The sequence below is a fragment of the Gymnodraco acuticeps genome, unplaced genomic scaffold, assembly GCF_902827175.1.
Source record: "Gymnodraco acuticeps unplaced genomic scaffold, fGymAcu1.1, whole genome shotgun sequence".
In the NCBI taxonomy this organism is placed as follows: domain Eukaryota; kingdom Metazoa; phylum Chordata; class Actinopteri; order Perciformes; family Bathydraconidae; genus Gymnodraco; species Gymnodraco acuticeps.
In genome coordinates, this window is record NW_022989985.1 from 3,884,729 (window position 1) to 3,902,117 (window position 17,389).

General features: G+C 38.9%; 2 protein-coding genes across 6 annotated transcripts; one reads left to right on the forward strand and one right to left on the reverse strand.

Annotated features, from left to right (window-relative positions):
• Window positions 1-7,651: 7,651 nt before the first annotated feature.
• Window positions 7,652-9,903, reverse strand: ankrd39 (ankyrin repeat domain 39). Of its 4 annotated transcripts, XM_034212585.1 has the most exons (5): window positions 9,581-9,900; window positions 9,460-9,497; window positions 9,223-9,326; window positions 8,929-9,132; window positions 7,652-8,424 (listed from the first exon to the last, which is right to left on the reverse strand). In XM_034212585.1, the coding sequence occupies exons 2-5, from the start codon at window positions 9,473-9,475 to the stop codon at window positions 8,242-8,244; spliced, it is 507 nt and encodes a 168-aa protein (XP_034068476.1). In that variant the 5' UTR covers window positions 9,476-9,497; window positions 9,581-9,900; the 3' UTR covers window positions 7,652-8,241. The 4 variants fall into 4 exon arrangements, with proteins under 4 accessions (XP_034068476.1, XP_034068475.1, XP_034068474.1 ...); XM_034212584.1 differs by having other exon boundaries at window positions 8,929-9,057; window positions 9,460-9,902; XM_034212583.1 differs by having other exon boundaries at window positions 9,460-9,899.
• Window positions 9,904-10,569: 666 nt separating this feature from the next.
• On the forward strand, window positions 10,570-17,314 carry kctd9a (potassium channel tetramerization domain containing 9a). 2 transcript variants are annotated; one of them, XM_034212578.1, is made up of 12 exons: window positions 10,570-10,767; window positions 11,044-11,165; window positions 11,257-11,300; window positions 11,868-11,964; window positions 12,108-12,166; window positions 12,255-12,383; window positions 12,479-12,546; window positions 12,634-12,729; window positions 14,026-14,175; window positions 14,689-14,794; window positions 14,869-15,002; window positions 15,820-17,314. In XM_034212578.1, exons 1-12 carry the CDS (start codon window positions 10,720-10,722, stop codon window positions 15,934-15,936), a joined length of 1,170 nt encoding a protein of 389 aa, XP_034068469.1. In that variant the 5' UTR covers window positions 10,570-10,719; the 3' UTR covers window positions 15,937-17,314. The 2 variants fall into 2 exon arrangements, with proteins under 2 accessions (XP_034068469.1, XP_034068470.1); XM_034212579.1 differs by lacking the exon at window positions 11,044-11,165 and having other exon boundaries at window positions 10,606-10,767.
• Window positions 17,315-17,389: the final 75 nt, after the last annotated feature.

Here is a 17,389-nt window from a genome sequence, read left to right on the forward strand (position 1 = left end):
GGGCTGTGTGCAGTGCTAAGCAGCTCATGGAGAAATCTCATAGAGATGGAACTGATGTTTTTCTTAACCTATTAAACATCAGGAATGTACCACGTGACGCAAAATTAGGATCTCCTGCACAGAGACTGATGTCGAGACAAACACGTACAACACTCCCAGTCTCGGTGAAGCTGCTTGAGCCAGACATGCGCCATCTACAAGAGGTAAAAGCCCAGCTTCTAAACAAGAGGCTGTATCAAAAACAGTGCTATGATAAGTCAAGCCGACCACTACAACCTTTGATGGAAGGACAGGTTGTTAGGATGCAGACCCCACAAGGTTACAGCAGGACTGGAATGATTCAAGAGATTTGCAAGGAACCCCGGTCATACGTCGTCCACTCAGACGGGAAGCTGTACAGAAGGAATCGTAGGCACATTCTGCCTGTAGCTGAGCCTGTCCCGTCACATACCTCCACAAGTGACACTGATCATCAGGACACAGGACTTTAGTTTACAGATTGTAACACACAGGAATCACTGAACAGTGAACACATGAGGGCTGATGTTCCCACAGCTAAACTGCCGTCAGACACTCCTGAGAGTGTCTACAGGACACGCTCAGGCCGTGCTATCAAGCCTAATCCCAAATACAGAGACTGAAGCTTTGTCATGTATGCATACGCATACCACTCTGAGAACAATGTCTCTAAACTGTTAGTTCACACAGTTATGCCATATTGAGGCTTAAAGTTTTGTTTCACAGTGCAAATGTATTCTATTTTAGTAATCTACTTTGTTACTGTAGTAATTAATGAAATAATTGCTGCACTCCTTCTTTGAGATAGCCTCTGTGTTCATCAGTTACTAAATGCACACATAGTTTGATAATGTGTACATTTGCAGCATTCTGTATGTTCTGTCATATGTGCTCAGTATAACAGTTTTGTTCACTACTGTAGGAAGAGCTAAAGAAAGGGGATGTAGAGTATTCGCATTTGGTCTCTTTGGTCCTTCTGCAGACACCGTACCGGATGTAGGGATCTACATGCGGCGTTCGAGTAGTGTTGTGATAACTGTCATGTGTATGTAATGTTGCTCCGTCACTATTAAGGTTATTAAACCAAGTTCTATGATAAACATGACTCGTTTATGAGAACATCAAACAAGCCTCATATGAGCTCTCAGACACGTTCAAAATTAAACTGTCATCGCTGTCTGAGCTTGCTGCTGTGTGCGCCATCGTGTTTTTGCATGCAGATGCTGGGATCCGGAACGGAATCACATATAATTTGGCGGGATTTGAAGAATCCCCAAGAAGATCCAGAATATGGTCAACATTGAAGGGGAGATTAATCGTTATCAAAGTACAAATATCCAAAATCAGTTCAGTCGGTTTCAAGCGGTGCTCGCTGCAAAAGTAAGAGTAATGTTCTACTTTTGACGCCTCGATGGAGGCGTCAGCCAATCGAATCATATGCAGTACAAGCTCTAGTCAATCAAACCGCGTGCTTGTGTGTCTGGGGCGGGAGATTCATGTGATTCGTTGTTGGTCGAGTTTCAGCCCCCCCCGCCGGCAAACGACAACGCACGCCGCCGTGTGTAGGGGCCGTAAGTTATTACCCATAGAGTCCAGTAGAGGGCAGAGCCTGTGAGAGATATAACTAGGACAGCTTTCAAGGCCAAGGGTCAGAGAGAGAGGGTCACACTCTCCGGGTGCACGGTGCAGAGAGCACCCCCAGCCAAGCACAAAGTCGTTCGAGATGAGAGGATTCTGCTCTTCAACTTTCTGATGAGAGGGGACTCTTCTCTTCACCTGTCTTCTGAGAGAGGCTTCTACTCTTCAACTTTCTGATAAGAGGGGGTTCTTCTCTTCACCTTTCTGCTCGTGGGGCTAAAGCAGACAACCCTGCAGGATGAGCGAGGGCTTCAGAGGCTTCTATAATACAAGGTTGATGTTTCTTGGAGCAGTTTGATGTGTTCCTAACCTCTCCTATCACGGGGGGGATGGGACACCGGGATGCATCACTAGGAATACGCAGTTGCACTGCTCTCAAGCAGATAGCAGAAGGAATGCAGGTAGATGAGCCTCCGTTTCACTGGGGGGATCAACTACAGTGCTCATTGAATGGGCCACATAAAAGCAGAGCAATTAGGGGGTTGAAATATGGCGCACTGATGAAGAAGAGTTTGAGTCAATCAGCACCTCGGTGCTAATCTACAGTATCAGGATGCCTTTACACACCAGACACTCTGTGTCATAAAGGGAGGAGGAGAACGAGTCAGGAAGACTGACAGACATGTTCTCCCAGCTCTTCTACAAAGATGCTTTTTTAATTGAATAACCAGATGTTTACAGATGTACACATGTGTTAAATAGTGGTGATTCATATATTTTTGTCAGATCAGATTACACTTTCGCAATTAAAAAATAAATATTTTCAGATTATAAGGTATTGAATAATAAGGTATTTCTACTATTATCACAGATAATGTTAATATCCTTAATTGTCCAGCAATCAGGCTTAACAACACTACTCTGTAATGTATTATCCATGCACAGACATACCTACAATGATGTTTCAAGTACTGGATTAATTTCATGTATAATAAATCATATAACAATTATGTAGCATATTTGATCCTCAAATTAGAGAAGTATAATTTTAAAGAAATTGATATTCTATATTCAACATTAGATAAACACAGAAGAACCCTTTCAAAGTACCATAAGTAGATTTTCAGGTAAGTATGGCTAATACGAATAATTAATTGAGTTGAGTTGGTACAGATCAGTTGTAGCATTTACAAATGTATAAATTAAAGTTTTAGGAATGTTTCTTCCTTTCCAGGTTTTTACAAAAGACTTTGAATATTTGCCTAACTTTTCCTTTTCAGATTGTTACAATATACTACAAATGTCTGACTTTTCCTTTTCAGACTTTGAACAATGTACTTGACTAAAATGAATGTATTGATTTTACTAAGACTAAAGTGCCTTACTCTTGACGAAAGCGTAATGAAGTAAACGTAAATGTAATCCTAAATTGAAGACACTGCAGTTTGGCAGATTACAGATTGATCAAATCACCACTAAGAATTGTATACCTTAACTGGATCTCTTATGATCCTTAGTTTTTTTTAATGCTTTTGACTAGTGATTGCCTTGAAGTAAATCTTTAAGCTGCAAGCTGGTTTTGATTTTATAGTTTAATAAAGGAGATTAGCTAATGGTTAAATGTTAAAACATATTAGTTTAAAATAAATGTTTCAGCCATTATTATGCTTTTGACAAAAGATGCTGCAAACACTGACGGGAGATGATTTTTCTATTACGATTGGCTGTCTCAATCATTATGATTGAATGTTTCAATCTTATTATGTTGTTATTAATCTGATTGTTATTGATGTAATTGATGTTGTGTAAATCCACACTCAAATCTGAAGATTCTCATAGTTAGATAGATAGTTGATTGTTCAGGGACATCTAGAAGCCCTTCTTTTTAGGAACGTAGGTTCCCTGGCGCAGTGGCGCACATTCTTTTCTATGGACGACAGCTTTAGTTAGGTTCAGGGTCCATATTTGTTTAGTCTCGCTGATAAAGAATGTTGATTATTACACTCCGAACTAGTTAAAACCTCAAACTACAGAAGAGTTCTTCAGAATTGATTGTGGCATCTCAATCAATCAATCAATCAATCAATCAATGTTTATTTATATAGCCCAATATCACAAATGTTACATTTGTCTCAGTGGACTTCACAGTTTGTACAGAATATCAGTATGACAATACGACATCCTCTGTCCTTAGACCCTCACATCATACAAGGAAAAAAAAATGGGAGAGCAACAGAGGAGGGGATCCCTCTCCCAGGACGGACAGACGTGCAATAGATGCCGTGTGTAAATTGAAAAGATAATACATTTGCAACATAGGTAGTCCAAATGTTTGGAAATGCATGTGTGTATAATAGGAAGATGAATCCACAAGGATATCCATCCAGGACTTATGATCCAGGACCACAGCCACGACTCAAGATCCAGGGCTAGCGATCCAGGACAGAGGAGCGCAGGATCATCCGTGACTCCGGATCCCGGCGTATACAGACACCAAAAAGAAAGACATTTGGGGAAGCTGGGTTAATCGGAACATGAGAGTACACAGGTATAGACAGAGAGAAGGAAGAAGTAAGATGTCCCCCGACAAACTAAGCCTATATCAGCAAAACTAGGGGCTGAATCTAATCAGCCCTAACTATAAGCTTTATCAAAAAGGAAGGTCTTAAGCGCACTCTTAAAAACGGATAGGGTGTCTGCCGCCCGAACACAAACTGGAAGCTGATTCCACAAATGTGGAGCTTGATAAGAAAAGGCTCTGGCTCCCATTGTACTTTTAGAGACTCTAGGAACAACCAACAACCCTGCATTCTTGGAACGCAATGCCCTAGTAGGACAGTAGGGTATAATGAGTTATTTAAGGTAAGATGGCGCCTGCCCATTAAGGGCTTTGTAGGCGAGAAGAAGAATTTAAAATTCTATCCTGTGTTCTATAGGGAGCCAGTGTAAGGCAGCCAGAACAGGAGTAATGTGGTCCCTTTTCCTAACTCATGGTTAGTACACGAGCTGCAGCATTTTGAATCAGCTGAAGCGACTTGACTGACTTCTTGGTACACCCTGATAATAAGGAGTTACAATAATCCAGCCTAGAAGTAACAAATGCATGGACTAGTTTCTCTGCATCGTTTTGAGGCAAGATATGCCTGATTTTTGCAATGTTACGTAGATGGAAGTAGGCGGTCCTTGAAATTGATTTTATGTAGGTGTTAAAGGATAAATCCTGATAAAATATAACACCAAGATTCCTTACAGTCTCACTGGAGGCCAAATTAATGCCATCCATAGTTAATATATCCTTAGATAATTTGTTTCGTAGAGTCTTTAGGCCAAGTACAATAACTTCAGTTTTGGTCGTGTTTAACATCAAAAAGTTTAAGGTCATCCACGTTTTTAAGTTCTTGAGGCAGTCTTGAATTTTATTTAGATGATTAATTTCATCAGGCTTGATTGATAAATATAGTTGAGTATCATCCGCATAACAATAAAAATGTACAGAATGATTCCTTATAATATTGCCTAACGGAAGCATATATAATGTGAACAAAATAGGTCAGAGCACTGAGCCCTGTGGCACTCCATGGCTAACTTTGGTTTGCGTGGAAGATTCATCGTTGACACACACAAACTGAGAGCGTTCAGATAGATAGGACCTAAACCAGCCTAAAGCAGTTCCCTGTACTAAGTGCTCTAGTCTTTACAATAAGATATCATGATCGATAGTATCAAATGCAGCACTGAGATCGAGCAAAACAAGAATAGAGACGAGTCCCTTGTCTGAGGCTATTAGAATGTCATTTGTGACTTTAACCAGAGCTGTCTCTGTGCTATGATGTGTTCTAAAGCCAGACTGAAAATCTTCAAATAAATCATTGTTTTTTAAGTAATCACACAACTGTTTTGCGACCGCTTTCTCAAGAATTTTTGAGAGGAATGGAAGATTAGAAATAGGTCTATAGTTGGCTAAAACCTCTGGATCGAGGTTGTGCTTTTTAAGAAGCGGTTTTATCACTGCTACTTTGAATGATTGTGGAACATAGCCTGATAATAAAGACATATTCATAATGTTTAATAAAGAAGTGCTAATTAATGGAAAAACTTCCTTCAACAGCTTAGTTGGAATTGGGTCTAACATACACATTGATGGTTTAGAAGAGAGAATCAATGAATTTAATTGTTCAAGGTTTATGGCTGAAAAGCATTCTAGTTTACTATCTAGTGTAATATTAGAACTTACGTTTCCGGGAGCTGTTGATAACACTATACTGGTCAAAGGCAAGAGGTCATTAATTTTGTTTCTAAGAGTAACAATTTTATCATTAAAAAAGCACATAAAATCATTACTACTGAGTGCTATGGGAATAGAAGGCGCAATAGAGCTATGGCTCTCTGTCAGCCTGGCTACAGTGCTGAAAAGAAATCTTGCATTATTCTTATTCTCATCTATTAATGAAGAGTAGTATGCTGCTCTCGCTTTACGCTGTGCTTTCTTATATTCATTAAGAGTAATATGCCAAATTAAACGAGATTCTTCAAGTTTAGCGGAACGCCATATCCTTTCAAGTTGTCTCGACTTTTGCGGGTTTCGGCATTATGCCATGGAGCTAATCTATGTTGTTTTATTTTATTCTTTTTCAAAGGAGCAACAGAGTCTAATTTTATTCGCAGCGCATCTGTAGCACTATCAACAACATGATCAATTTGGGGTGGTGTACATTTTGTATAAGTTTCCTCCCTTACATGCAGACATGCTATCGAGTTAAGTATTGGTGGAATCTCTTCTTTAAATTTGGCTATAGCACTAGCAGATAGGTTTCTGCTGCAGGAGCTTTTGACTAATGCTTTGTAGTCTAGTAACAGTACTTCAAAAGTTACTAAGAAATGGTCGGATAAAGCAGGATTATGCGGTTCGACTAATAGTTGCTCAATTTCAATACCATAAGTCAGAACAAGGTCGAGAGTGTGATTATAGCAGTGGGTTGGTTTATTTACACTCTTACGAAAACCAACAGAATCTAATATAGAGTTAAATGCAAGAGTAAGGCTATTTTTATCATCGTCAACATGAATATTAAAGTCACCTACGATAATTACTTTATCTGTTTTAAGAACCAAAGTTGATCAAAACTCAGAGAATTCAGAAAATAATTCTGAATAGGGACCTGGTGCACGGTACACTGTAACAAATAAGATTGTCTCAACCGTGTGTTCAACTCGTGGCCCTTTGACATGTCTTGTGAATTCTCCGGCCGAAGCTCCAAATAAACCGTCAGTGTTTGCCATCAAAGCTCCAGCTCTCCTCGTGTCTCTCTGAGTCCTGACTCCTATTGCTTCAGAAGTTTCCCCCACACTAACAAAAAAAAAATCAACCGCCAACATCTGCTCTCAGAGATTAAAAGTGTAAAAGATTTACACCAGTGGCAATGGGTTCAAAATATTTGCTTTTACAAAGAGACTTAAAACTAGTTACAGTAATAGCAGCTGAGACATTTTGCTAGCAACAAGCCAGGAGCAAAAATATGTAGACAGAGCAGGACTCTTCTACACTCCATAACAAATTAGAAAAGATGCCATCAAAAAATAGTTTCATTCCTTTTTGGTTTTTCTTCTGTAGCAAAATGTGACTATAAGTGCATTATGTTGCACAGCCTTGTGTTGTGCAATGATCCTCGTATGACTAATGATATCACTGATGTGTGAAAAACCAGTTGGCAGTTTAAAAAAGAAAGTCTGCTGTTGTGTTCACTTGGAAACTCCATTAATACAGAATACATACCAGAGTGTGGTATGTGACACAGTACATGTTTACTGTATAGGCAGATCAGGGGTGTCCATCTATGATGTCCTACTATCTACTAACTTTTCTCTCTATCTTATAGTCCCCTCGATTAGTTTTCCATCAGTGTGTTGTGAGGATCGAATGAGGTCACTGTGTGTGAGCTGCCAGCTAATTCACATGGTGGGCTGGAAAAAAACACATTTGTTTTTTAGGGCAATAGCTCCCCCTGTTGCCACAAATAACAAAATGTCCGACAAGTTTAACAAAATAACCCAGATGTTGGCCTCCGGTTTTAATACAACATAAACAGGACATATGTTCAGAGAAAACAGTCAATAATGCTAACGCTGATGTCTGATACAGAATTATTATGAATTTGACGACATCTTGATAAGAGTGGAGCAGTAACAGATGCAGGACAGTGGTGTTGTTTTTTGTACAAGTTTATATGGCTTAGGTCGGAGGTGTAATTACTGCAACAATGTAAACTAGAAATCCAAAACAGATTACTTATGGTATGAAGCTGGCAATATAATGTTGTATCCTCCCAGTTTTGTTCAGCGGCTCTTTGCTGATGTTTAAGGGAGAAAAGGGCTGAAACTAAAGATTATATTCATTGATGAATCATTTTTAATGTTGTCCCAGTATGCTTTCCCTTTCTCGTCCATCTGTCCTTCTATCTAATTAAAGCAACAATGTCAAAAAAATATCTTCAAGAAAATAAGTCTGAAAATGGTGGGGAAAAGAATGGTGGTCGTTCAGTGTTTCCCAGCCCAAGATAATGTCCTTAAATGTCTTGTGTCGTCCACAACTCTGTCTTTCCAGGTGAAGATGAGTGTAATCCTGACCTCACCTAGCATGTTTTTAGCTTAAGTCATTGTTTCTCGGCATGTCTGCAGACGCAGTGTGTGAGGTGGCTTCAGGAGCTCCTGCAGGTCTCCCTGGGGTGCCAGCTGGAAGGGAAGCAGCAGCCTGTTGTTCGCCTGGCTGCAGAGCGCTGCACAGCACTCCATCAGCAGCAGACACACCTCTTCATGACTTCGTTCTGCAGCCTGCTCAAGCATTAACAAATACAGGCACCAGGTTATAAGATCAATTAATCTACACAATACTTGATTGTTAAAAGAAGCCTGAATTATTTCCTGAATCACAGCAGCTCCATTTCAAACATCAACTAGGACAAATAATTAGGACAATAAACAAGACAACAGAAATTTAACAAAACATTACAATCACTAAAGACAATATTTTCAAGACCCTTTAACATGCATTTGATTTGGGATTAAACTAATTATTTAACTTTAGAGTTGACTGGTGCCCAGAACATTGCTTCAATCACATCCTAATACATTTTGGAAAGCAGTATCTCTGATTTGATGGTTATAATTTATATTAGCTGTTGAAGATGTGGTTGGGGTCAGAGACAATGTTGTTGGAAAGCCTCAATATGTTACTATGGTAGATTGAGTCATGGAGATTCTTAAAGGGTTGACATACAATCTTTGAGCAGATGTTTATTTGGTGGTGCAGTTTATTTTATACTGGTACTTCTGTACCTTATGTAGAGGAGAAGAACCGTCGTCATCGCAGAGCATTGGGTCTGCTCGGTGCTGAAGCAGGAGTCTGACCACATCCAGATGACCGCAGTAAGCTGATCGATGGAGTGGCGTGGCACCGCCTGGTGTCTGGGGAGATGCACAAGCACCACTCTCAAGAAGAAACTTGCAAACAGCGTGATGACCACTGCGACTTGCATAGTGCTGAGATAAAACACACAACAAATTATGCAATAATTTTAGATGGATTAAAACACTTGATGCTGCACACAAACATATTCCCAGAGAACTCACCAGAGCTGTGTAACCAGTAGAGTCTCTCAGGTTAGAGTCTGTGCCCTTCTGGGTCAAAGACTTGACCCTCTCCAAGTCCCCATCCATCGCAGCAGACCAGATACCTGCATAGAAGAATGACACACAGCACTGTACTTCCAGAAAACTATTGCCAAGGTGAACAAAATTCATTTAATACATATGTTATGTATTTTCAGAACTCTATTAGACTATGGTTTATGACAGGTGAATGCAAACCTCGTTCAAAATCCATTTCACTCAGCGTCTGGTAAACACTGGGAGAGGAGACTGGATTAGTGCAACACGAACATTGTGGTATGTCAGTCGCCATTGTGCATATAACAAAATAGTTACATACACTTTCAAAATAAAAGCTAAAGACTTGTTTTGGAGCTACAATCATGCATCTCCATGATGCTGTTTGACACTTCCGTGTTTTCTTCTTCTATCTTTGGTGGTCGACAACTTGGTGGTACATTACCACCACCAACAGGCTTAGCTTCAAAGCACACAAGCCTAACAAATATATGACTGTTTAACCGTATGACCATATATAAAGAGTATATGTTGCATTATAATTCAGATACAGGTCGAAACTACTTCAATAACAATTGTCTTTGGTGAACAAAACTGCAGGATGGCAAAACGTTTGCACCACCAGACCACCCGATATATAAAACAAGCGCACCTACGTGTGAAGGCTCCGACCAATCACAGGTGCGTATTAAGAAAGACCCCTTCAATGCTCTTAGATTTGTCGTATTTTGTTAAACTGAGACTCATTACTGCGTATTGCTTATGAAAAGCGAACTATCACATTTAAAGGATCTTAAAAAACAACTATTATTATCACCAAAAATAACACTATATATAAATTGATTATTTAATTGATTATATTCTAATGTAATTATTTTTAAAAATTGCTTTTTTAACAGTGACACTCTTTTTAGCAAAATGTCTGCCAATTAATTTTATATTAACCCACTCATGGTTTTAGTTAATAAAATATAATGTTGGGTGCTTTAATGTATACCAAATAATCATATTTTTAACGTGTTTCCTAAGTATCATGTGTCAAATCTAAATTTATAAAGTAACTAGTAAACAAGTGTGCACTACATAATTATAGTGGAGTCAAAAGTATATGCCACACCAAATTGTAGTAGAGTAGAAAGTAAGTTGGAAGAAGTATAACATCTAAATACTCGGGTAAAGTACACGTACCTCAAATAAATGTTTACTGAAGTACAGTACTTGAGTAAGTGTACTGAGTTACTTTCCACCACTGGTCTACCCTTGCTTTTAAATGCGTTCTTGAAGTTGGAAGGATTGTACGTACGTATGTTTTCCGACAGTTCCTGAACGCCTCTTGTGTCTCGTGTTGTTGTCTGATGCAGCTAGCTAGCCAGTAAGCTTGAGTCAACCGAGTGTTAGTTGGCAAACGCCACATTATCATTTAAATTATAACAAAGCACTAAATACCAAAGCGCCTAAAGCATGAGAAGAGTTACCCTGTTTGTTAACGGGACATCTAAAAATGGCAAGGTTTGTAAAAACAACTCTGGGGCTGTTTAGTTTAAGATCTGGGCCGCAGAATGACTGGCTTTTCCCTTTGAACATACGTGTTTAATTATAACTAGTGTACGTTAACTATAGTTTTATATTATCTATATATGTACATATGCAATAACATGTTCATATACAGTCATTGTAAACGGCTTGTCATTTTACAACATGTGATCTAAAGCAAGATGTGACTCATTAATCTGGTATGAGTGACCCATTTCAGACTGTAATCCTTTAGCACTGCTGTTGTTTCAGGTTGTAGCAGTATACGGGACCTTGTCAGATTTACTATCCGTAGCAAGCAATAAATTAGGAATCAAAGCTGTGTCTTTATACAATGGAAAGGGTGGTCTCATAGATGACATTGCCCTTATAAGGTAAACTAACACCATAATGATAAAACACATGTATCTGAGCGCATTGTGACGTGAGCCTGCAAGCCTAATCTGTGTCTGTGTTTTCCAACAGAGATGACGAAGTGTTGTATGTCTCAGAAGGAGATCCATTTATTGGTGAGTGTTGTGAACATCTTCTGCAGGCAAGACATGTAAAAGTCCCCACCAACTCTTCTACATAGGAGCTGAACTCAAAGACTTTATAAATGTGCAGCCTCCTTTTGCTTCTCTTTGTAGCTGTTTATTTTTCTTCTCTCTTTTGTTGACCAAGACTTTTGTTTTTGTCGTCCAACTACACCAGTACAATTTGTTTTTGACTGATAGATTAGATGATTTAGTTGACAGATCTATAAAACTTCTCCACAAAGCATCATGCAAAGGCACCTAAGATAGAACATTTGTTTAAAAAAGTCTCTTGTAGTTGTTTGGAGCCCATTTGTAGTAATGTTGTATCTCTTTGTAGTCAGGAGTATCTCCCAGTTGTTAGCGTCTATGTGTGAGACTTTCCCCTTTTTTTATACACTTTTTAAGACACTTTATATGTCACTTTAGAGTTTAGACCCTTGTGCCCTTGCCCAATCGGCTTGTCAGTAATCCACCCATGGCTGCAGTCTCATCTACTGTGTGTTTAAGTGTGAATATGGTGTCAGACACTTAGACTTCTTATCTGTTTTTGTATCACAGACCCTCAGAATGAGGCCAAGGTTACAGCTGATCAGCACGGAGCACACACTGATTGGCTGACCCTTAATATTGGTGGTCGTCCCTTCACCACCACCAGGTATCTGATGTTTTCACAAGTCTTAAAAACATTATAAAATACTTGTGGTTTCTTCTATAGCACAGTGTATGTTTTCTTTTGTTTTCCGGCTACATTTGCATTCATTTTCTTCTTTCCTAAATGTGTCTCTGTTTTGTGTTCAGGAGCACCTTGGTCAGCAAGGAGCCAGAGAGTATGCTAGCTCACATGTTCCGAGAGAAAGGTGAGCTGACAAGCCTTCAGACATTTCCTTTATTTTTATATGAGGCAGCCTCTCTGAATATGTTTTATAACCTCTGTGTTTGCTCCAGATGTGTGGGGGAATAAGCAGGATGAGCATGGAGCGTACCTAATCGACCGAAGCCCTGAATACTTTGAACCAATTCTCAATTACCTGAGACATGGTCAGCTCATTATCAATGAAGGCATAAATATACGAGGCAAGCTTTTCTGATGAACACTAAATAAGTCTGCCATTTGAATCCCTCTGAGGATGGGTTTAAAATGAAATCTTCTCATAATATTTGTCTTCCAGGTGTCCTCGAGGAGGCTCGTTTCTTTGGAATTGAGCAGCTTACTGAACAGCTGGAAGCCGCAATCAAGGTTATTTGAAGCGTGCAAAGTGAATTGTTTTAATGTGATAAATCTCCCATGAACGCATTGTGACTTCTCGCCTTACTTTCAAATCAGAACATTCAGCCAGCTGAGGACCACTCTCCCATTTCCCGCAAGGAGTTTGTTCGTTTTCTTCTGGCAACTCCCACCAAGTCAGAGCTCCGCTGTCAGGTATAGCCAAGTTAAAATGGGCTATATGGCCAACATCTTGTGGTATATGTCATTTTGCATCACCTGAACGGTATATATTATAAAAGTAGTATTTGTTCTATTAATCCAATTAATTAATGGTCTATAAATAACCAAACCGTACTTCATCACATTGGATTGTTTTCCTCTTTTGTTTGCATCGCGAAGCAAGATTTGTGTTTGAAAAGAAAACCTCAAAACTTAAATATTTTAAAAATAGAAGCTTTAGGATTCCTTAATTTTAAGGACTAAAGGTTTAAAGGTTAACATGTGCAAACAAATACAAACTACTAATAATGACTTAATTCGGCACAATATAAGAAACCAACACATTTATATTTTCGAGCAAACTAAAGGAAAATAAAATCTGCAGGTTTTGTTCATCTTTCATTTCAAAAAGAGGATAAAATACTTTTGAAAAAGTATCTGGTAACCATAACCAGAGTTCTTTTATATCTAATAGGAACAGTAATGCAGAATCTTGATGGTAAAATGTTTATCTTTGTTATATATATATATATATATATATATATATATATATATATATATATATATATATATTAGGGCTGTCAGTCGATTAAAAATATTTAATCTCGATTAATCGCATGATTGTCCATAGTTAATCGCAAATTAATCGCACATTTTTGATCTGTTTTAAATGTACTTTAGAGGAATATTTTTCAAGTTTTTAATACTCTTATCAACATATGAGTGGACAAATATTCTCATGAATATTAAACACAACAACCTCTGAAAATTACAAATATTCGCTTCAATTCAACCTGGGACCTAATACAATAAAAATGGTGTGTGTGTGTGTGTGTGTGTGTGTGTGTGTGTGTGTGTGTGTGTGTGTGTGTGTGTGTGTGTGTGTGTGTGTGTGTGTGTGTGTGTGTGTGTGTGTGTGTGTGTGTTGTGTGTGTGTGTGTGTGTGTGTGTGTGGTGTGTGTGTGTGTGTGTGTGTGTGTGTGTGTGTGTGTGTGTGTGTGTGTGTGTGTGGTGTGTGTGTGTGTGTGTGTGTGTGTGTGGTGTGTGTGTGTGTGTGTGTGTGTGTTGTGTGTGTGTGTGTGTGTGTGTGTGTGTGTTATGGATGGATGGATGGCTCGTTAATACCTGTGTTAACCATAATTAGTGGCGTTACTTTTTTTTTTTTATTAACGCGTTAACTTGACAGCCCTAATATATATATATATAGCATCATAATGCCAAACCCCAATGACCCCCATAATTTTCCCATATCCAGATCATATTTGACACCTTTAATCTCGCTGTCTTTAGGGTCTTAACTTCAGTGGAGCAGATCTGTCCCGACTGGATTTACGCTACATCAATTTCAAGATGGCTAATCTGAGCCGCTGCAATCTGACACATGCCAACCTGTGCTGCGCCAACCTGGAGCGGGCCGATCTGTCTGGAGCCAACCTGGACGTAAGCCTGAAAACCTTTTTTCTTGAAAGCAATAAATGATCCACATGCAGTATAAACCTCTCAAAAATCTCACTGTGGGGAAGTGAACGTTACTGTGAGTGTCATTCTTGTGATATTTGTATTTGTTGGCTGGTGGACTACTTTTTTCTCCATTTTACACCTCCTGCCCCCTCAATTGTGTGGAGGAAGGGCCCCTGTGTTCTTAAACATGTTTGCCAATGGCTCACACCTACTCACATTCACCCCATTAAAAAAGCAATGCTCACAATGATTTATCTACGGATGATTTCCTAAATGTTGTCTTTAAAAGTCTCTATTTATTAGTCAAAAACCTAAAGAAAATCAGTTGATTATGAAATAAAACAGAGAAAAGCAGAACATCCGTATTTAAAAGGATAACAAAAGGACTTAAAGGACAGCTCTAGTAAGTTTACATGCATTCCTTGTAGGGGTGTTTCTCAATTTGTGCTCTAATAGAACATTATGAGTACTTCTGATCTTTGTCTTTTGAAGGGTGCCAACTTACAAGGGGTGAAGATGCTCTGTTCCAACGCCGAGGGAGCGTCTCTCAAAGGATGCAACTTTGAAGATCCATCGGGATTGAAGGCCAACCTGGAAGGTAATCCATCACAACTCTTGGTTAAGAAGAGGCAGTTTTATAGTCGTGTTTTAACCCAATGTTTTTGTGACCAGGTGCTAACCTTAAAGGAGTTGACTTGGAAGGAAGCCAAATGACCGGCGTCAACCTGCGTGTGGCCACTCTGAAAAATGCAACGCTGAAGAACTGCAACCTGCGGGGAGCCACTTTAGCAGGGACCGATCTGGAGGTGAGTCAGGGCCGTCAGACGGGGTTATCTCTGAAACATGTTGGCTCAGCTGGCAAGTGACAATGGGATTTACTACAACTTTCTAGCAGAACACAGAATGAGTCTGATGAGTACAACAAATGCAATCTTCTTTATCGTTATTGCAATGTAATGGTCTTCCTGCATTTGGTTGTTTATGTTTGACACTGGTTTCACAAATAGATAAAAGTGTCCCTACTGGAGATTTCAATTAGATTTAGCCAGATTGTAAAATAAGCATGTTTTCGAGTGCCTTGTGCTCAAAGTAGAGGACTAGCTTTTTGAACTTGTAGTTCTTATGTGATTATCAATTAATATATCAAGTCAGGAGGCTTCCCTCTCTTGTATAACATAACCTTAACCATCAATTATAAGGGTCAGCCTTTGGAAGCTTACATATTTTAGAGAAGAATTGCCAATTTTGTTGTTTTTTTACTTTTCTATGACTCAAGGAATCTTTTGGGGTTTTCACTGGACTTATTAGGATAAAATAAATCTCGTTGTCATTGTAGAGAACACAGTAAAGTCAGGAGCGCTACTTTTGATCAGTGCAATTACAAGACACAGAAACTAACATCACAGAAACAAAACACTTTTAGCAAAAAGACATCCAAAGCTGACAACAAAGGTTCTAACATAATAAGCAAAACAAATAATTATAATTTCATTTGTTGATGGAATAAGATTATGTATGCACTAAGCACTATGCACTACTATGTATGTTATGCACTAAAATATATGCAATCAATGCATTTAATCCTCCTGGTTTACACTTAAGTCTCTGCTGCCTTTTTTGCAGAACTGTGACTTGTCTGGCTGCGATCTCCAAGAAGCCAACCTGAGAGGGTCCAATGTGAAAGGGGCCATTTTCGAGGAGATGCTGACCCCTCTGCACATGTCCCAGAGTGTCAGATAACTGCACACACCAGTGTCAGTGGGGGGGCGCAGCTGGCTTCTTTAATACTCTCTCCTTCAGTATATTCCTCTACTTCCAATCTGTCTGTAAAGCAGGTAGTTGTATGCACATCCCTGGCATTCCACCTTTATTAAGTTAGCTTTAAATATCTTGCACTATAATTATTCAGGGTTGTTTGTATGGTAGGACGTTTTAAATGTTCAGCTGCGTATATCACCAAAACCAAATAATGTTCCTCGTGTACGTAGATGTGTCTGGATGCAATCCAATGAACTGTACTAATTTAATGTTCTTCATCATTTATATTCACTTCATCTTACTTGACGTGTTAATGGGAGTTAAAGTCAGATCATTTGTGAGCAGTGAAGTTCAGAGCTGAGCTTCACTGTGCTGCCGTAGCAGAAACAGAAAGTGGCACTTACCAATAACTGTGGTGTTATATAATCTTCTTTAACTTAATTTTGCTGGATTCAACATAAATAAAGGAAGCAATGCAAGCCAAAGCCATAAGGATAGCACAGTCTAGAAGGCTAAAAGTGCTGTTTGCACACCATGAAACTATGCGACAGCTTGGTTATGCAATACATGATGTTACAGCTGTGAGGTTTCTCCTTTCTGACTTTTAAATAGTGTGTTCTTTAAAAAAAAGAAGCTTTCCCTTGTTTGTGAATCTACCTCTTTTTTTAATCTGGTGTGCAAGTGATCCACAATTGCATGCATTCGACTGTGGCACTGCTTATTGTAATGTGCATGTATGACATTCATTATACTTCAGTCCCCATTTGAAGAAAAACAAATGCTGTGCTTTAAAAGAAAAAGCCATTTTCACATGCTGTTAAAGTGGGTTTGCCTGCAAACATGCTCCATGTATCAATGTATATCACTTAATCATGCTTCGAACTTATTTGCACAACTACATGTTAACTTGTATACCTTCTCACCAAAAATTGTTGGTGCTTGTAATCTTATGTAAATCTACTCCAGTGTTTCCAAAACTTCTGAAATTGTTATTGTATGGTAAGCTGGTTTTGTCAGTTCTTTCTGTTTGCATGTGTGAAGACTCTACTCGTCTCTGACTGGTGAAGTTTCTCTACCTGTAGCTCAAAGCTGCTCTGATGCAATACTATTCACTAATTGTTGGTACCCAGCCTGTGAGAATGAACGATGAAGGCAATCATACAATTGTGTATTTTCATCTCGAAAATCCAAGGAAGAGCTATGAGTATTTATTTTTAATACATCTCACTGAATGCAACACGAGGCGGAGGTTGGTTTGTGTTTTAGACAGGTCTCCCTGTCTAAGATTATTGCACTTGACCGTGGAAATATATTTCCATGAATGACTGTTATAAATAAACTGCTATGAAGAAGAAAAAAATGGTCATGATTTGTAATCCTTTACTGTGTCAGTTTAGAGTGTTTTGTACACTCGAAGTGCGTCATTTAAGAGCCG

Excerpts from the sequence above, each read along its gene's own strand:
- ankrd39 (XM_034212582.1), bottom strand. The coding sequence starts at position 9,625 with ATGATTGTAGCTCCAAAACAAGTCTTTAGCTTTTATTTTGAAAGTGTA. Across the intron at positions 9,327-9,459 it reads TGAAATGGATTTTGAACGAG|GTATCTGGTCTGCTGCGATG; the intron begins GTTTGCATTCAC and ends TCTTCTATGCAG. Across the intron at positions 8,425-8,928 it reads GTTCTTCTCCTCTACATAAG|GCTGCAGAACGAAGTCATGA; the intron begins GTACAGAAGTAC and ends ATGCTTGAGCAG.
- kctd9a (XM_034212578.1), top strand. The coding sequence starts at position 10,720 with ATGAGAAGAGTTACCCTGTTTGTTAACGGGACATCTAAAAATGGCAAG. Across the intron at positions 12,384-12,478 it reads TGAAGGCATAAATATACGAG|GTGTCCTCGAGGAGGCTCGT; the intron begins GCAAGCTTTTCT and ends TTTGTCTTCCAG. Across the intron at positions 15,003-15,819 it reads TAGCAGGGACCGATCTGGAG|AACTGTGACTTGTCTGGCTG; the intron begins GTGAGTCAGGGC and ends CCTTTTTTGCAG.